We start from the raw sequence: 20,692 nt of genomic DNA, 5'->3' as shown, positions 1-20,692 counted from the left end.
ACAACAACCTCGGGCTGGACCTGCAGGGGAGCCAGGGAGGAGTTCTGTCCCTGGAAAGGAGGTTGACCTGACCTGGCGAGACATGTCCTGTGTCGGAAAGGCCTTTCTAAAACCAAACCCATCCCTGAGCTGAGACAGGTGCTTTAGGGGTGAGGGGAGTGCAGAGGACTCACTGCAGAATTCCAAAGTGATCAATGTTGCCGTAGATTCCAACAGGCACAGGCCCCTTGTCCTCTGGCAGCTCAGCTCGCTGTCCCTGTAGCCCAGAGGGAGCCTTGCTGAGGGGTCCAAGTTAGGGTGCAAGGGCCTGGGGGCATTGGCCACCCGTCCCTACCCTGTGCTCCTAGGGAGCCCAGGACCCTTTGACCAGGGCGCACTGGAAGAGGCCTCCCTCCAAGAAGCAGACCGACTTGTACCTTTTCATATTTCATAATGATGTCCTCTCGCTCTTGTGCCCACCAACTGTCCGCGTCCTCTACCGTGTCCATCCTGTGAGACAAAATTATCTAAAGGTTACACTGTACCTGACAGCTTCGGAGAACACATGAACCGCTCCCGCCGTGCTCCTAGATGCTGGCTGGCTCTGTAAACCCCATTCCACCGCTGCCCCCAGGTAAAATGGGGCCAGACCCAGTGGCCACTGGGATGCTCAGGGCCACAGAGATGCCCCGTTTCCTACAGGGAACAAGATCTCTCCTGACTGCTCGGTTCTACTCCGCTCATCACTTTGGCTACCGCGGCCCTTCAGTCTGAACAGTGAATCCACTTTAGGAATAACACCTGTTGAGCAGGAGGGTGTTCTGTTTGGGGATGAAAAAGATCTATTGTACTCATGGAAACCACGTCTCTCACAGAGAGACTGTGGAGTCCACCATTCTGAGCTGTCCCTAGAGGAGGAGGCTTCATTTTCCTGGGTCACTGAGGAAGAACAGTGGGTCCTTGGTCCTGGAGAACACCTGGATGGATGGTCCCTCCTGGGAATACTCGGGGCAAAAGGAGGGCGAGGCCTCGAGAGGACCACACAGAGCAAGAAACACCTGGGGAGAACCCTAGTGCCTGGACCCCTTTGAACAGAAGGGAAGATAGTCTCCACTCAGCCAGCCCTCCAGGGCTCCTTCATTTTCCACAGCTGCCCAAGGGCAGCAGGCTCCCCCGGACAAGGGACCATGTGTGTTCACTGGGGCCCACAGCGACCATCAGGACCCAGCTTAGGGCACAGAGGTGTTCTGAGGACCGTCCTATTCACCCCACCCACAGTGGATCTATACCAGTGGCTCTGCCAGGACCAGGCTCTGCCCCATCGGGATCGGAAACCTGGGCAGATTTGGGATCTAGGGCAGGGAGGTCACAGGGTTCAGGCCTGAATTCCAGCACAGCACACGGCAGGGCTGAGAGCAAAACTCAGGGTCACATCTGGATTCCCAGGCCGGTTACTGCCTCCCTGACCCCAGACGTCTCATCTGTCGAATGGGTACATTTGGGAACAGCACCCACTCTACGAAGCCACCATGAGGACGAAAGAGCCAATCGTCTACACGGGCAGTGTAGAACGGGCGCCTGGTGAGTGCTCAGGGATGACCCTCCTCGGTAGCTGCCCCACAGACGCTAACACCGCCCACACCGTAACCACTGTCCCCAAGTCAACCTGGAGGGAAGAGAGCAGGTCACACTCACCTGATTCTGATGAATCAGCTGGCCTGAGTTATGCCTCTCAGGGAGAAAACCTTTGAGTCCACAGAGCTGCTCACAGATACCACCGCCTGTGTGTAACTGCTGTAGAACACTGAGGCAGGCCAGAGAGCGGATAGGTGCTAAGCACCAGTGACATTCTGAGGTCATGGCACGCATCACAATGGGGCCTTGCCCGGGTCAGCAGGGCCCATAGTCAGGGTCCTCCGCTGCCTGAGGCGTCAACATGCCTGCCTGCAATGTGTTTGTGCACGTGTGTGCACACGTGTATGTGGGTAAACACGTCTGTACACGTGTGTGTTGCTTCTCTGGCCAGGCCCGGCTGCCCCACTCATGTGTGCACCCAGTTCCTCATCACTGTCACCCCCGAGGCCCAGGGCCAGCATCAGAGCATCCATCGGTGCTCCCTAACTTCAGCCCTCCCTGCCCAGGGTGGTCCTGGGATACACATAGGGGTGGAGGGAAGTGACTGCTGCTGTTGGATCTCAGAATACAAAAGCTAATACTATTACCTAATGATCTTTTTAGTGTCTCTAATGGTATCACTTCTTCATTTGTGATATTTTAACTGGGTATTTCTCTCCATGACCCTTGGATATTCTAGCTAGAGGATCCTGTGGGGGAAGTGCCGGGCACGCACTAGGGGCTCACTCTTCTAGACATGTTATCTAAAACCTGGTTCAGCTGTCCTTCCACGCAGGGCCTAGGGGATGCAAAATTCCAGGGTCCAGAAAGAGCTTGGGATAAAATGAAACTTCAAGGGGACGGCTTTGACCAGGGCTGAGTCTGCCTTTGCCATCCAACTGGAGTCTCAAGTCCTGAGGCAGGACGTCCAGATGCCCCAGTGCAGGGTCCTCCCGATCAACACCTGCTCCCCTGTACTCATTAGCAACCTCACCCACCCTACTCTCAAAGCACACTTGGCTCTCGTATCCAGGAGCTCTGCATCTGTAGATTCAGCAACAGCAGATGGAAAATATTCAGAAAATAAATTGGATGGTTATGTTTCTATGGAACATGTGCAGACTTTGTTCTTTTCATCATTCCCTAAAGAATACAGTATCACGACCATTCATGTAGCATCTGCATTGTATGACATATCATAAATAATCTAGTAATGGTCTAATGTCTACGGGAGGATGTGCATAGCTTATACGTAAATACCAGGCCATGTTATATCAGAGACTTGAGCATCCATGGATTTTGGCATTCCCGGGGACCCTAGAACTAATCCTCCATGGATACCAAGGGATGACTGTATATACTCACTCAGGAAGGCTTCTCATTGGAGGAAGGGCCGAGTTCAGGACAGACAGGGACATCATCCCTGGACTACTGTCCATCCATCCATTCATCCATTGGCACCACCCTCTAGGACTGTCCCAACCACAGCCCTAGCAAGTGGAGACAAGAAAAAAGCCTGGCTCAAATGGTACAGCTTTGAGGTCTTGGAAGCTGTACCAAGACTGGTACTCATACTGGTGATGTTGCACCAGTATGAGAATAGTGGGTCAGTTTCCTCCAGGATCCAGAAAGCGTATCAGGCAGGCTTGGGGAGAGGAAAGGAGCACGGCCTCTCCAGCAGCCACAGAGGCCTGCAGTAGGACGGGGCTGGGGCTGGGGCTGGGGCTGCGGCTGGCCCTGTTTATCACTTGGGCCTCATGAGGGGAAAAGAAAGAACAGGGGGCAGAGGAGGAGCATGGGGGCAGCTGGCTGCCTAAGGAGAAGGGGCCTCAGAGAAGGGTTATTAGTTTGTTTTCACACTGCTATAAAGAAATACTTGAGACTAGGTAATTTATAAAGGAAAGAGGTTTAATTGACTCCCAGTTCAGGGAACCTACAGTCATGGCAGAAGGCAAAGGGGAAGCAGGCACCTTCTCCACAAGGCGGCAGGAGGGAGTGAGTGGAGAACCGGGAAGTGCCACACTTTCAAACCATTAGCTCTCCTGAGAACTCCCTCACTATCAGGGGAGCAGCAGGGGGGAAATTGTCCCCAGATCCCATCCCCTCCCACCAGGTTCCTCCCTTGACACAGGAGGATTACAATTCCAGATGAGATTTGGGTGGGGGCACAGAGCCCAACCTGTGAGGGTCTCAGTCTATCTTGCAGCTCCCCTGGGGCTGAGGCTGAGTACAGATCTGCTGGCCCTGCTCTACAGCACGCGGGGACTCTGCCTGTGTGTCGCCATCTGCTGCTTCCTGGGGGTGTTGGTTTCTTCCTCAAGAGGAGGGTGGATCTGCTCTCCTACCCACTCCTCTCCAAGGCCTTGTGGAGCCCTGGCCACGTCCTCCCCAGGTAAGAGCAGGAAACCGGTCTGCTTGCTCTTCTTGCTGCTTGGGTGACAATCCTGGGGTCATCCATAGGCCCCATTACTGTTCCCGCTTCTAAATGGAGATTATTTTCGCACATCTTCCTGGCGGAGTCCAGGGCCTCATCCCTGTTATTTATTCTAGCTTGGTAAAGCCAGGTTAAGACATCTGGGCAAGGAGATAGTAGAGTGGCCCCCAGGAAGGGTGGGTGGAGGGCGCTGGCCTTTGGGCTTGCCTGGAGCCGGGTGGGAAGGGGCAAGGTTACCAGGAAGCAGGACTGTCAGGGCCAAAATCAGGAGGCGGTAGTAATGCTGGTGCGGGGACAGGGCTGTGTGGTTGGCTTGGGGTGGGGCATGAGAGCCAAGGTTTGTCAGCACGCAGAGGGGTGGCTGACCCATGGACTAGGGGCTGTGGAACCCAGTGGTTGCCCTTAGTTCCTGGATCCTGGGAGACTTCTGGAGCCTGGGTGTGGGGCAGCCTAGGGGTGGAGGTGGGGCAGACAGTGGTAGGGGTGGGAGAGGAGGCCTTGCATGGCAGGGTGCAGGGTAGGAAACCAGCCAGGGGCCAGTTTGCATTGGCGGCTCCCATCCCCATCCCCACCCCCAAGCCCACCCCTACCCCCACCCTGCTGCAGAGTCAGGCCTGGGCTGCTGTCCTCTGCTTTGGCCTCAGCAGATCACACGATGGAAGCTGGCAGCCCTGTGGGCACCACTCGAGCCAGCTGTGACCTGCGGTTTCTATTTCCTGGAGTGTGGGGTGCCCACCCAGGAGAGCACAGGCACACCGCACACCCCTCATTTTGAGGATGCTGGGAGGTGGGGACCAAGGTCCTGCAGCCCTCTGCTTGCGCTGTGAAAGGTAGCCTAGGAGTCCTGTGTCCACCCATCCACGTGGGGCCCCAGGAGCCTGAACAGTGGCAGGCAGAGAGATGAGGAGGGAGAGAGAAGTGGAAAAGAAGGAGAGAGAAAGAGAGATGGGGAGAAGGAGTGAGGGAGAGAGAGGAAGAGAGATAAGGAAAGAGACAGAGGAGGCTGAGAGGAAAAGGAGCAAGAGATAGGGAGAGAGACACAAAAGGCAAAGAGAGAGACAGGGAGAGACGAGCGTGAGTAGGAGGTCGGGTCACTCTCGATCCCAGTCCCCAGTGAAAACCGTAGGTCGCCATCACCTAACTACGCATGCAATAAAGTCTTCTGCCTGCTACTTACGGCCCGAGAACCCCTTCTCCGAGAGAATAAAATCTTTGACCATTGCCCTTTCTCACCGGAGTTTGCTCGGGTCTTCTGATGAAGTGTGATGTCTGACCCATCGCCTTCCTGGGCTCAAGGATCCATGAAAAGCCGACGCCTCTTTTGGGGAGGCTCTGCAGTGCCTTCATCTCACTAGGCTCCCCAGGAAGCTTGCGAACTTGGCTTGAGCCCTAAGCAGCCGAGCATGAGCCGGGCCTCTGCTTCTCTCTTTCAGTAACAGGGAGAACCAAGAAAGAGACTGAAGCATGGTCTGCAGAGAAGGCACTTGTGCAAACACCAGGAGAATGAGGGGCCTGAGTTGTCTTCATTTCTCCTAAAAACACGCATTTCCTCCCAGGCCACCCTAGTGAGGGCATGAAGCACAGCGTGTGTGTGTGTCTGTGTGTGTGTGCATTTATATGCATGTGTACGTATGTATGTGTGTGTGTGCAGGTATATACATGGGAATGTATTTATGTATGTGCATCTGTGTGCATGTGTGTGTGCGTGTGTGTGTGCAAGTATATGCATGCGTATGTATGTGCGTGTGTGTGTGCATGTGTGTGTGCGTGTGTGTGTGTGTTGCAGGGCTTTACAGTGGGCAGGATGTCGGAGGGCAGCTGCAGCTCCAAGCTGCAAGTCTTTCTGATAGAATGGTTAAGATTCCCTGGACCACAGAAAGAGTGTTTTCATTTTCACCTATTTTTATTAGCATTTAAAGCTGTATACTTCGTAGCATGTAAAGCTTAAGTTGCTTGACTATTCTTAGAAACATTTTCACCAGTGGTCCCCAAACTTTTTGGCACCAGAGAGCAGTTTTCTTGAAGACAACTCTTCCACGGACCTGGGAGAAGGGGAAGGGATGATGCAGAGATGATTCAAGCCCATTACATTTATTGTGTGCTTTATTTCTATGATTATTTCACTGTAATATATAATGAAATAATTACACAACTCACCAGAATATAGAATCAGTGGGAGCCCTGAGCTTGTTTTCCTGCAACTACATGGCCCCATCGGGAGGTGATGGGAGATAGTCACAGATCATCAGGCATTAGGTTCTCATAAGGAGCACGCAATCTGGATTCTTGGCATGCTGAGTTCACAGTTGGGTTCTATGAGAATGTAACGGCACCACTCATGTGACAGGTGGCAGAGCTCATGCGGTAATGTGAGGGATGGGGAGCGGCTGTTTCTACAGATGAAGCTTTGCTCCCTGGCTGGCTGCTCACCTCCTGCTGTGCAGCCTGGTTCCTAACAGGTGGGGACGCCTGATTTACCCTGTAAGATAAACACATTTTTATGTCAATTGAAATTATTCGCCCTGCACCACCCAAAATTATCTTGCACGCCTCACCCACCCAAGGGTCCCGTAGCGCACTTTGGGAGCTGTAGACTGTAAGCCTGGAGCTCCACTGAGCATTCCATCTCTCCACCATCTGTGGGTTAACAGGCTGTGTTAGTTTCCTAGGGCTGTTTTACAGTACCACAGACTGGGCACCTTTAACAACAGAATGTTACTGTCTCACAATACTGGAGGCCATGGGTCCAAGATCAAGGTGTCATCAGGGTGAGTATTCCTTTTCCACTGGACTGTTGACACATTCTTAGAAGGTTTTTGGTTGCTGTTCACGTTAATTTCTCTTCCTTTCTGCAATTGTTCTCTTTCAGTACTCCCTGATATTTTTCTTCTTGAAGAAGTACCTAGTTAATTTTGTATTTTAAAATTCTTCCCGTCACCCCAAGAACTTCTGCCTTTATAATTGGCTCTCTCTTCATATTTATTTTATACAAGATATGTGGCTGATTACATTGTTTCTGTCTGTACAGATGGAGAGTTAAGGAATAAAGAGGACAGACAGACTAGATTACCTCAAACACTGAAATGCTATGATTTGTCCGAAGTCACACACGCATTATTTGAGCAGACATAGGTGCTTTTTCTCTAGAAGCATTTTGTCATTTGGAATCAGATAGGTCTTCTGAATCTACCTGAATGAAATTGACAACTTTCAGAGGTTTTCAGTGGTGAAGAGAAACTTGGACAAGGAGATAACTTCCACAAACAGAAAAAGCCTCGTCTCTTCTGGATTCCTTTAACGCCAGTGGTCATCACCAGGGGCAGATTAGCCACCTTTTCCCCAGGCTGGGACCTCCACCTTCTCCTCTACAGGTGTATCACCTTAGAAATCTTCTGCATCTCACTGTCACCCAACACATTTTCTCCTTCCAAGCCTCTGCAGTCTCACGAGTTTGTCTGTATTTTTCTTCTCATAACCTACCTTGCTACCCTAGCCAGCCTGGATCTCATAGGAGATTAACGGAAATACTCCCAACATTGGGCCTTTCCTGTGCCCCCGTCTTCCTGCTGTATCCTGGCAAAATGCCAGCCCAATCCACAGCCTGTTGTTCTACTTCTGTATCTGAGGGCTAAAGAAAAAGCACCTAGTCATACAGATTAACCCTGTTTTAAAGTAACTATTATGTATTTTCAACCTCATCTGAGTACTCAGAGTTGCCTGATGCCTTTTGCTCGCCCAGCCCTGTTTAGTTCTCTCATTCTCTTCAACATCTTTAGCAAACCTTCTCCTTCCCCCTTCCCCATCTTGACCTTCTTGTCTCTTCACCTGATACAGAGGTTCTTAGCTCCTACTTCATGGAGAATTTTAAGGTTTTGCTCTCTTCTATAAATTGACCTATAGGAGTATCCCTCTTTACCCCTTTCCTATGGTTTTCAGGGGATGGAATATTTGTCCTGAGAAGGCCAATACATCCGTGGGACAGGTGTCTCTATCCCCATTTGCTACATAAGTATTCGACTTCAGCCATCCGGTACACTGGCTCTGTCTCTGGTTTCACCTGCTGTCTCTGTGTCAGCACTCATTTCCACTTTAGCCCATTGACTTCTTCCTTCACAACATTACTGAATTGTCAATAGGCACATCAGTGATCTCCTGCATGCCAAGTCTCATGGACATTTTTCTTCATGTTGTTTGACTGCTGCTCTGCCTGACTGGATATTATAATCTCCTGTCCTTGAAACCCTAGGCTACTGTAGCACTACACTTTACTGGTTCTCTGCTTACCTTCGTTACATCTCTTTTGTTTTCTTTTTTCCCGGATCCCTCCAGATGTGGCCTAGGAATCCTTTTAAACACAGTGCTCCAAGCAGAAATTAGTTGGAGGTAGTTCACAAGATGCAATTTATTTGCCAACCACCCTTGCATTTCAGCTCCATTTTTTGTCCTTGCCATGCGTATCTATAAAAACACTTTCTCCTTCCCAGAGATGGCAGCTAACAAGACCTAGCAAAGAGAAATGGGAATTTTCATTCACAGTTTCATAGGGAAAGCAATTGGCAAGATTATTTTACTGCCAAGGGTAATAAAATTAATGAGAGAGTTGAAGAAAGAGGCACGAATTCTGAAACTGTCTAGAACCATCTAAGAGGTAAAGCTGAGGAGTTTTATCCATATTTGTAGGCTGTGATTATTTTCATAGAAGTACTCTCTGATTTATGGGTATGTCACTGATTACCACCAGAATTGCAGATTGGGCACATTAAGCACATCAGTATAAAAATCCTTGACATTTTGGCCAGGCATGGTGGCTCATGCCTGTATTCTCAGCACTTGGGAATGCTGAGGTGGGCGGATCACAAAGTCAAGGGTACGAGACCAGCGTGACCAACATGGTGAAACCCCGTCTCTACTAAAAATACAAAAGTTAGCCAGGTGTGGTGGCACATGCCTGCAATTCCAGCTACTCAGGAGGCCAAGGCAGGAGAATCGCTTGAACCTGGGAGGTAGAGGTTGCGGTGAGCCAAGATCTCACTGCTGCACTCCAGCCTGGGCAACAGAGGGAGACTGTCTCAAAAATAAAATAAATCAAAAACATCCTTGACATTTTAAAAATACCTCTGGCAGGGTTTCAGTGTAGTCGTGATATTGAAAATATTACCATGATTTGTCAGTTTCTTAAGTATAATTTTGTTTAGTCACATGTATGATAAGAACATACAGACTTCTTGCTGGGGACATTGGCTCATGCCTGTAATGCCTGTAATCCCCACTACTCAGGAGGCTGAGTCGGGAGAATTGCTTGAGGTCAGGACTTTGAGACTAGCCTGGACAATAGAGCAAGACTCTGTCTCTTACAAAAAACATAATCATAAATAGATTTCTTGGTTTGTGGGGTTAACTTTTTAAATTTTCCTCTCATTAATTTGCCACATTTTTTCAAAATTTTTTGAGATGGAGTCTCACAGTGTCGCCCAGGCTGGAGTGCAGTGGCATGATCTCAGCTCACTGCAATCTCTGCCTCTCAGCTTCAAGTGATTCTCCTGCCTCAGCCTCCCAAGTAGCTGGGACTACAGGCGAGTGTCACCACGCTCGACAATTTTTTTGTATTTTTTTAGTAGAGGTGGGGTCTCACCGTGTTAGCCAGGATAGTCTCGATCTCCTGACCTCGTGATCTGCCTCCTTGGCCTCCCAAAATGCTGGGATTACAGGCGTGAGCCAACATGCCTGCTCTAATTTACCACTTTTATCTGACTAAGATACCTTAACTTTATTTACTCCTTGGATTGGTAATATAGTGAAATGATTAGGGCAGGGTTTTTAAACCAGAGAGATCTGGGTTCAAATCCTGGTGTGGGCTGTAGATGTTGGGGGCAATGGCCTTAAATCCTCTGACTTTCCAGTGATTTTTCAATGGGTAAAATAACACTTACATTGTGGAATGTTGCAAAGATTAGAGAGGATGTATATAAAATGTTTACCTATTACAGTGCTTGATATGTAGAAGATGAATTCTAAAATTACACCGACCCATTTTGCCCACTGCAGCTTTAGAATAGAAAAGTATACTCATACATTAGAATTGTGCACCTAGAGCTAAGTGACTCCAGCCCTGTGAAACCCTTCGATGCCAAAATGGTGTGTAGGACTAGATAGATGAATGTCACCTGACCTTGACTGTCTATTAAAACTCACTGTGTTGGGCCGGGTGTGGTGGCTCACACCTGTAATCCCAGCACTTTGGGAGGCCAAGGTGGGCAGATCACGAGGTCAGGAAATGGAGACCATCCTGGCTAACACGGTGAAACTCCATCTTTACTAAAAATACAAAAAATAACCGGGCATGGTGGCGGGCGCCTGTAGTCCCAGCTACTAGGGAGGCTGAGGCAAGAGAATGGTGTGAACCCAGGAGGTGCAGCTTGCAGTGAGCCGAGACTGCACCACCACACTCCAGCCTGGGCGACAGAGCGAGACTCGGTCAAAAAAAAAAAACAAAAAACAGAAAAAACCAACCTAGCAAAAAAACACCTCACTGTATTTTATTATTATTATTTTGGAGATGGAGTCTTGCTCCATCGCCCAGGCTGGAGTGCAGTGGGGTGCAATCTTGGCTCACTGCAACCTCTCCCTCCCAGGTTCAAGGGGTTCTCCTGCCTCAACCTCCTGAGTAGCTAGGATTACAGGCACCTGCCACCATGCCCAGCTAATTTTTTGTATTTTTAGTAGAGATGTGGTTTTGCATGTTGGCCAGCCTGGTCTCCAACTCCTGACCTCAGGTGAACCACCCGCCTCGACCTCCCAGAATGCTAGGATTGCAGGCATGAGCTACCGGGCCTGGCCAAATCTGAAATACGTTTGATGCCAGGGTAGCCTTAGTGGAGTGAAACTCTTATTAACAATGACAGTATTTGAAAAATATGAGAGATAACTATCATCAGAACTGAATGACCTTTCTCAGGAATGGTTTTATCCTAATTAAGTAACGATCAGAGTCGGGCGAGGTGGCTCACGCCTGTAATCCCAGCACTTGGGGAGGCTGAGGTGGGCGGATCACTTGAGGTCAGGAGTTCAAAACCAGCCTGGCCAACATAGTGAAACACCGTCTCTACTAAAAATACAAAAAAGTACCGGGTATGGTGGGGCATGCCTGTAATTCCAGCTACTCGGGAGGTTGAGGCAGGAGAACTGCTTGAACCCCGGAGGCAGAGGTTGCAGTGAGCCTAGGTCTTGACACTGCACTATAGTCTGGGTGAGAGCAAGACTCCTTATCAAAAAAAAAAAAAAAAAAAAATCCGATTATAACATCTGTGAATGGAATAATTTGTAGACTCTTGGCATTCAAGAATTTGATGTTAGCTTTCTTGACTATTTATGAAACGTAAAGGTTCATAATGCGGACGTTGTGTTGAGATGGAAACTTGAACGCTGTGAGCGGTGGAGGCGAGGTTGAGGACGTCGCTTGGCGGATGAGTAAGCCTCACCCATCTGGACGGCAGCATTTACACTTCAACTTCACTTTTAACTTCATATTTGCTGCTTGTTGTTATTTACGTGGTAACTAGCATGAATGAGTCACATACACACATACGTATTCTTTGTCTCTTTGTGAAATATTACACCAAGGAGAAAACACCATTATGAAGCTAGTGATAGTAAAATAGTCCCCAGACACAGTGCTCTTCAGTGCAAACGTGGGAAGTTTACGGAAGAAGCTCTCTGTCAGTGACAGCCGTAAACTTTGGAATATGCAAAGATCTTGAAGTATATCTGTCACTTATACCAGGGATTTTTGTACAGTAGAGAATTGAAATTTGAGCTTATGAGAGCTGGTAGCATTGGATTTTTTCACTTTTTGTCTATCAATCCATTCATGGGTTTTTTTTTGTTTTTTTTTTTTGAGATGCAGTCTGGCTCTGTTGCCCAGGCTGGAGTGCAGTGGCCCGATCTGGCTCACTGCAAGCTCCACCTCCCGGGTTCACGCCATTCTACTGCCTCAGCCTCAGGAGTAGATGGGATTACAGGCGCCTGCCACCACGCCTTGATAATTTTTTGTATTTTTAGTAGAGACGGGGTTTCACCGTGTTAGCCAGGATGGTCTCAATCTACTGACCCAGTGATCTGCCCGCCTGGGCCTCCCAAAGTGCTGGGATTACAGGTGTGAGCCACCGCCCCCGGCCACCATTCATGGGGTATTTTAAGATTTCATGTCAAAGCTCCGTTTGTCTCAGATGGTACAGTTTTCTGCCATGTTGAAATAGGTGGTAACGCAAATTAATATTACCCTAAAACAAGACTTTGTTTATTTTATTTTTTATTTTGAAAATTTTTTAAAATTATACTTTAAGTTCTGGGATACATGTGCAGAACGTGCAGGTTTGTTACATGGGTATACGTGTGCCATGGTGGTTTGCTGCACCTATCGACCTGTCGTGTAGGTTTTAAGCCCCGCATGCATTAAGTATTTGTCCTAATGCTATCCCTCCCCTTGCCCGCCATCCCCTGACAGGCCCTGGTGTGTGATGTTCCCCTCCCTGTGCCCATGTGTTCTCATTGTTCAACTCCCACTTATGAGTGAGAACGTGTGGTGTTTGGTTTTCTGTTCCTGTGTTGGTTTGCTGAGATGATGGTTTCCAGCTTCGTCCATGTCCCTGAAAATGACATGAACTCATTCTTTTTTATGGCTCCATAGTATTCCATGGTGTATATGTGCCACATTTTCTTTATGCAGTCTATGCTTGATGGGCATTTGGGTTGGTTCCAAGTCTTTGCTATTGTAAATAGTGCCGCAATAAACATATGTGTGCACGTGTCTTCATAGTAGAATGATTTAGAATCCTTTGGGTATATAGCCAGTAATGGGATTGCTGGGTCCAATGGTATTTCTGGTTCTAAAAGTCTTAAAATATCCTCTAAAGTAGATCTCAAAATACAACATACATGAGTCTGCAGGAGACCTGCTCACAGAAGGCATCTGTAATTTATAGGAAGATGATGCTGACACTAGCTTAACCATGCATTTAGCACACCTCAGTTACAGTGAAAATCCAATTTTGTGCAAAAAGTGGGAAATAAATGGAGGCGTGTTTGCTTTACGAGACTTTATTTGATTTTTGTAAATAGAAAATGGTTTTATTACATGTAAAATATAATTTAAATTGGTCACTGTGAGGAATCGCCACACTGTCTTCCATAATGACGGAACTAATTTACACTCCCACCAACGGTGTAAAAGCGTGCCTGTATCTCCACATCCTTTCCAGCATCTGTTGTTTCCTGACTTTTTAATGATCACCATTCTAACTGGCATGAGATGTTATCTAATTGTGGTTTTGATTTGCATTTCTCTAATGAGCAGTGATGATGAGCTTTTTTTCATATGTTTGTTGGCCGCATAAATATCTTCTTTTGAGAAGTGTCTGTTCATACCCTTCACCCTCTTTTTGATGAGGTTTTTTTTTTTTCTTATAAATTTGTTTAAATTCCTTGTAGATTCTGGATATTAGACCTTTCTCAGATGGATAGATTGCAAACATTTTCTCCCATTCTCTAGGTTGCCTGTTCACTCTGATGATATATATATATATATTTTTTTTTTTTTGCTGTGCAGAAGCTCTTTAAGTGTTTATTTTAATAGTTAATTTTTTAATATTTGTGTAATAATGCCCAGTTTTACCAAGGATCTACATAGGAGCTTTTATGCAGAACTCATTGTTCTTCACTAAGAGCTTGTTTGTCCAGTAGTAAAATCAAATCCATCTTCAGTTGCTATGTGACTTTGTTAAACAGTTAAGCTTGAGTTGGAGATGCTCTGCCGTAGGGAGGAATTTTCGCTCCCCAGATGTGTTTGTATATAATATAATGTATTTATCCCCTTTCCCCTGTGGAAGCTTTGTGGAAAGATTATTTCAGTGTCAACTCTGATTGATATTTTAGTAATCGAACAAGTGTCTGTTACTCCTTTATTCATTCATTTATCAAGTGCTTAATGGGTGTTTTCTGGGTGCCTTCTGGGTGCCAGACACTGCATTAGAACTCTGGGGAATCAAAGATGAATCACACTTAGTCTCTACCCCCTGGGAATTTATTCTGGTTAGAGAAATTGTAAACACATAATCATGATCCTATGGGATATTTTTAAAGTATGAAATGAGATAATGTGTGTGAAAAAGCTTTGTAAGCTTTACACATTTAAGATTTTTTCTCCAGTGCATAGCATGATGCCTGACATATTTTAACTAGTCATTACACTCTTGAATGAACTGGTGAAGAGCCAAGAGTTATGAGAGCATAATACTAGAGTGTAGACTGATTAGTTCTGCCTGGATGGACAGGAGGGACGCAGAGGCTTCCAAGAATATAACTTTTGAACTGGACTTGGAAATATAAGTTGTTTATGTTAAGAATGGAGAAAGGAGGTTCTGGGGGGGCAGCTGTCAGTCGTTAAAGTGCCTGGATTTAGATGAACCACGTATCTACAGGCTTATGCAGTTTACAAGATGCTTTTGTTTACAGTATCTCTTTTGAGCCTTATGACAGGTCCATGAAGTGGGTTCATACAACCAAGAGAAGCTTTGACCAGATCCTGGGTTCTAGGGTGTAAGAGACAGCATCTGGCCAGTTTATTCTTTACAGTTTCACGAATGTTATGATTGCCAATATTATTGAATTTCTATTATTATATTTGTGAAAGCATGGTTTTCTGAGTTACAAGTATATGAAAGACAGATGTATACATGTAATAAAATGTATAGTTTTCTTTTTTTCTTTTTTTTTTTTTTGAGACAGAGTCTCACTGGGTCCCAGGCTGGAGTGCAGTGGTGCAATCTTGGCTCACTGCAATCTCTGCCTCCGAGGTTCAAGCAACTTTCCTGCCTTAGCCTCTCAAGGAGCTGGGATTACAGGTGCCTGCCACCATGCCTGGCTAATTTTTGTATTTTTAGTAGAGCAGGGGTTTCACCATGTTGGCCAGGCTGACCTTGAACTCCTGACCTCCTGATCTGCCAACCTCGACTTCCCAAAGTGCTGGCATTATAGACATGAGCCACCACGTCCAGCCGTAGTTTTCTTCTGATTTCTGTAAAGCAGGTTAGCTTGTATTGATACATGAGGAGGTTTTTTTCAGAGGTTTCAGAAACAAGCTAGAAAATGCTTCCATATTTCATAGATAAATCTTTATGACTCAAGCAGTTTTTCAGGATTTTCAGTCCGTTTAAACCATTTATCTAACAAATACTAAGTAGAAACTATGAGCTCTACATTCTCTTGTAAGCTTTCTTTTTCTGTTATAGTTGAGCAAATTTGTTGACATTATGATTTTTATATTCATTTATTTATTTATTTTTGAATTAGAGTCTCGCTCTGTCGCCCAGGCTGGAGTGCAGTGGCACAATCTCAGCTCACTGCAAGCTCCGCCTCCCCAGTCCACACCATTGTCCCGCCTCAGCCTCCCGAATAGCTGAGACTGCAGGCACCTGCCATCACGCCCGGCTAGTTTTTTAGTAGTTTTAGTAGAGACGGGGTTTTACCGTGTTTGCTAGAATGGTCTTGATCTCCTGACCTCGTGATCTGCCTGCCTCGACCTCTCAACGTGCTGGGATTACAGGTGTGAGTCACCATGCCCAGCCCAGATGTAGCTCTTATGTTTAGGTCTTTGATCCATTTTGAGTCAATTTTTGCATGTGGTGTAAGATAAGTGTCCACCTACATTCTTTTGCATGTAGATAATGCAGTTTTCCCAACATTATTTGTTGAAGAGTCTCTTTCCCACTGAATGATCCTGGCACTTTTGTTGAAAATTACTTCACCATATAAGCAAGAGTTTATTTTTGAACTCTCTATTCTCTTCCAGTGCTCTGTTTTTATGACAGTACAACACTGTGTTTTGTTTTTCTTTTTTTTTTTTTTTTTTTTGAGGTGGAGTTTCACTCTTGTTGCCCAGGCTGGAGTGTAGTGGCCTGATCTCGGCTCACTGCAACCTGTGCCTCCTGGGTTCAAACGATTCTCCTGCCTCAGCATCCCGAGTAGCTGGGATTACAGGCATGTGCCACCACGCCCGGCTAATTTTTGCATTTTTAGTAGAGACTGTGTTTCTTTATGTTGGTTAGGCTGGTCTCAAACTCCCGACCTCAGGTGATCCATCCACCTCAGCCTCCCAAAGTGCTGGGATTACAGGCGTGAGCCACCAAGCCTGGCAACAGTGTTTTGATTACTATAGCTTTATAGTAAGTTTTGAAATCACGAAGTGTGATGTCTTCAAATTTCTTCTCTTTTTCAAGATTGTTTTGACTATTTGAAGTCCCTTGAGATTCTACATGAGTTTTAGAATGTATTTATTTTAATTTCTGCAAAAAACATTCTTGGGATTTTGACAGGGATTTTATTGAATGTGTAGATTGCATTGGAGTAGTAACATCTTAGCAACATTAAGGTGTTGCAATCCAAGAACATGAAATGTCTTTCCATTTATTTATGTTGTCTTCAGTTTACTTCAGTAAAGTTTTGTGATTTTTCTGTGTACAAGTCCTGCATTTTCTTCATTGCTGACTTATATATACATTTTTTTTTTTTTTTTTTTTTTCTGAGATGGAGTTTCACTCTTGTTGCCCAGGCTGGAGTGCAATGGTGCGATCTTGGCTCACGGCAACCTCCACCTCCTAGGTTGGAGCAATTCTCCTGCCTCAGCTTCCTGAGTAGCTGGGATTACACGCATGCACCACCACGCCCGGCTAATTTTGTATTTTTAGTGGAGACCGGGTTTCACTATGTCGAACAAGCTGGTCTCGAACACTTGACCTCTTGATCTGCCTTCCTTGGCCTCCCAAAGTGCTGGGATTACAGGTGTGAGTCACTGTGCCTGGCCTTTTTTTTTTTTTTTTGAGCCATGGTCTTGCTCTGTCACCCAGGCTGGATTGCAGTGGCACAATCATGGTTTACTGCAGCCTGGACCTCCTGGGCTCAAACAATTCCCCCACCTCAGCCTCCCAAGTAACTGGGACCACACATGTGCACCATCACACCTGGCTAATTTTTTTATTATTTGTAGGGACGGGATTTTGTTATGTTGCCCAGCCTGGTCTCGACCTCATGGGCTCAAGAGACCCTTCTGTCATGGCCTCCCAAAGTGCTGGCATTATAGGCGTGAGCCACCATGCTTGGCTGTAGGTTATGTTTTTTAAATCCAGTTTGTCAATCTTTGTCTTTGTCTTTTTTTTTTTTTTTGAGACGGAGTATCACTCTGTCACCCAGGGTGGAGTGCAGTGGTATGATCTCAGGTCACTGCAACCTCTGCCTAATGGGTTCAAACAATTTTCCTGCCTCAGCCTCCAGAGTAGCTATTACAGGCGCCCAGCACCATGCCTGCCTAAATTTTTTTTTTGTATTTTTAGTAGAGACGGAGTTTCACCATGTTGGCCAGGCTGGTCTCCAACACGGAACCTCAAGTGATCTGCTCTCCTTGGCCTCCCAAAGTGCTCAGATTACGGTTGTGAGCCATTGCACCTGGCCAGTTTTTGTCTTTTATTTGCTGTTTTTAGGTATTTGGGTCATTTACATACTTACAGATGTTGTCAGAGTCCTTTTTTTTTTTTTGAGACAAAGTTTTACTCTTGCCCAGGCTGGAGTGCAGTGGCTCAATCTTGGCCTACTGCAACCTCTGCCTCCCAGTTTCAAGCAGTTCTTGTGCATCAGTCTCCCAAGTAGCTGGGATTACAGGCATGTGCCACCACACCCAGCTAATTTTTATATTTTTATAGAGATGGGGTTTCACCATGTTGGCCAGGCTGGTCTTGAACTCCTGGCCTTAGGTGATTCACCCACCTTGGCCTCCCAAAGTGCTAGAATAACAGGTCTGAGCCACCACGCCTCGTTTTAGTTTTAGTTTTTCGATTGTTCTTTTTCCTGCTTTTTTTAAAGTTACTTGAACATTTTTGGAATTACATTTCTCCTGTCATATTTTTTTCTACCTCAATTCACTATGCCAAAACCATTTTTCTTTATTGTATTTTATATCTGTTTATTTTGGTTCATTGATATGGTTTGGATATTTGTTCCACTGAATTATTTTTTCTTCTTTTTTGAGACAAAATTTCGTTCTTGTTGCCCAGGCTGAAGTGCAATGGCGTGATCTCAGCTCACTGCAACCTCCGCCTCCCAGGTTCGAGTGATTCTCCTGCCTCAGCCTCCTAAGTAGCTGGGATTACAGGCATGTGCCACCATGCCTGGCTAGGTTTGTATTTTTAGTAGAGACAGAGTTTGTCCATGTTGGTCAGGCTGTTCTGGAACTCTGGACCTGAGGTGATCCACGCACCTCGGCCTCCCAAAGTGATGGGATTACAGGCGTGAGCCACCATGCCTGGCCTAAAAATTGTGTTTGGGAGGCCAAGGTGGGTTAGTCACCTGGGGTCAGGGGTTCAAAACCAGCCTGGCCAACATGGCGAAAACCCGTCTCTACTAAAAATGCAAAAATTAGCCAGGAGTGATGGCGGCACCTGTAATCCCAGCTGCTCAGGAGGCTGAGGCAGGAGAATCGCTTGAACTTGGGAGGTGGAGCTTGCGGTGAGCTGAGATCATGCCAGTGCACTCCAGCTTGGGCAACAGAGCGAGACTCCATCTCAAAAAACAAACAAAAAACAACAAACAAACAAAATTTTTTTTTCAGTTAATTCTAATGTATCTGTGAGATATTAGAATTAAGATATCTTGATGTTTGCATTTGTTTATTGCCTTTTTCCATTCAATTTGAAATCTTCCCGATTCTTCGTATCTTTTTGGTAACACAAATAACTTTTGATTGAAACCTGGGCATTTTTGTGTTGTCATGAGACTATGCATCTTACTTAAACTACTGTTTTTTTTGTTGTTTTTTTTTGAGACGGAGTCTCGCTCTGTCGCCCAGGCTGGAGTGCAGTGGCGAGATCTCAGCTCACCGCAAGCTCTGCCTCCCGGGTTCACGCCATTCTCCTGCCTCAGCCTCCCGAGTAGCTGGGACTAGAAGCGCCCGCCACCACGCCCGGCTAATTTTTGATTTTTAGTAGAGACAAGATTTCACCGTGTTAGCCAGGATGGTCTCTGTCTCCTGACCTTGTGATCCGCCCACCTCAGACTCCCAAAGTGCTGGGATCACAGGCGTGAGCCACCGCGCCCGGCCTGGTAAACAACTCTTTTAACTAGTGTTCTCTTACACTTATCTAACAGGGGTAGAGTGTTGGTGCCACCTTGTGAAGCCAGGTAGGGGATGAAGTTCAGGTTCTCTACCTTGTCTATGTTGACATTTGGGGCAAACTCCCTTTTAGATCTTTGCAGAGTTGGGAGTTGTGGCTCCCCACCTGATCTCTGTGGTGGATGTGGCCTCATTTGTTACTGTGTGTAGGTGAAAGTTCTGACTCTCTACTGGGTCTTCTCTGCTATCACTCCAGTAGGGACAGGGAGGGATGCCTTATTACTGGCAGATGGTGGTGGAAGTCCAGGCTTCCCCACTTTTCTCCACTGACACAGTGGGGAGTGGACGCTCATTAACTAGCCAGTTGGAATGGAAGTTCCACTCCCCTGCTTAATTAGCTGTGACACTACCTGGTGGGAATCTTGGATTGTTTTCATTACAGTCTCATGAGGGTGGATATCTAGGTTCTCCATGTGATCATTGCGGGTGTGGGTGGGGCTAGTTTTTCTGTGGAGTTATGCTGGATTAGAGCAGTTCCTCTTCAAAAGTTTTCTTTCTGGTTAACATACCACTTTACTGGTAATTTGGTCTGGAGAGAGAAGGCTTTGTTGGGGGGCTTCTTTTTTTTTTTGGAGACAGTCTTTATCACCCAGTCTGGAGTGCAGTGGCACGATCTCTGCTCACTGCAACCTCTGCCTCCCGAGTTCAAGCGATTTTCGTGCCTCAGCTTCCGGAGTAGCTGGGATTATAGGCACCGGCCAACACGCCCAGCTAATTTTTATTTTTAGTAGAGACGGGGTTTTGCCATGTTGGCCAGGCTGGTCTCCAACTCCTGACCTCTGGTGATCCACCCACCTCGGCCTCCCAAAGTGATGGGATTATAGGCATGAGCCGTCGCACCCGGCCCTGTTGGGTATTCTTTTTTTTGGTCTGTGTTCATCGATGTCCTGATGTACTCACTTCTTCCATTCCAGGAGTAGGATACATTAGGCAAAAAGAAGAATACCCAGGGAGTTTACTGCTATATTGTGCCTTGTGTCCTGTGATCCTGAGCTAATTTGCCTTCTCTCCACCTTTCAGAGATTATTCGTTTTATTTACAATGTTCACATTTGAATTTTGTACTTAGTGGGAGGAATAGGGCAAAGTATGTCCATTCCATCCTCCCAGAAGTGTAGGTCTAACCTTTGATTTCATTGAGTGTGCCCTATTTTTCTGTTTTCTATTTCATTGACTTCTGCTCGATCTTTCTTTTGCTCTTCTGGTTTCTTAAGGAACAAGGTGAAGTCACTGATTTGTTTCTTCTCTAATATAGTCATGTAATTGTATAAATTTCTCTTTCAATTATTGCTTTAACTGTCTTAAAATACTTGATATATTTGTCCTTTTTTCACCCCTTGGTTATTTTATTTTATTTTATTTTAGTTTAGTTTATTTTGTTTTATATTTTGAGACAGATTCTCGCTCTGTCGCCCAGGCTGGAGTGCAGCAGCATGATTTTGGGTCGCTGCA

At 46.4% G+C, this 20,692-nt stretch overlaps 1 protein-coding gene and 1 long non-coding RNA gene across 3 annotated transcripts in view; both read right to left on the bottom strand.

Annotated features, from left to right (window-relative positions):
- Window positions 1-20,692, bottom strand: part of LOC129017003 (TBC1 domain family member 3G-like) — a 69,395-nt gene that overhangs the window by 8,913 nt on the left and 39,790 nt on the right. For both annotated transcript variants that reach the window (XM_063655584.1, XM_063655582.1), the window contains exons 3-5: window positions 2,959-3,083; window positions 417-489; window positions 174-256 (exon numbers count right to left, since the gene is read on the bottom strand). In XM_063655584.1, coding sequence (XP_063511654.1) covers window positions 174-256; window positions 417-489; window positions 2,959-3,083 — 281 coding nt within the window. The remainder of the gene's footprint in view (window positions 1-173; window positions 257-416; window positions 490-2,958; window positions 3,084-20,692) is intronic.
- LOC134738661 (uncharacterized) lies at window positions 5,909-6,663 on the bottom strand. Its single transcript, XR_010124579.1, has 2 exons — window positions 6,587-6,663; window positions 5,909-6,340 (listed from the first exon to the last, which is right to left on the bottom strand). It is a non-coding gene; the product is annotated as an uncharacterized LOC134738661 (long non-coding RNA).

Source organism: Pongo pygmaeus, chromosome 19 (assembly GCF_028885625.2).
Source record: "Pongo pygmaeus isolate AG05252 chromosome 19, NHGRI_mPonPyg2-v2.0_pri, whole genome shotgun sequence".
Taxonomy (NCBI): Eukaryota; Metazoa; Chordata; class Mammalia; order Primates; family Hominidae; genus Pongo; species Pongo pygmaeus.
This window is presented reverse-complemented; position numbering and strand designations above follow the sequence as displayed.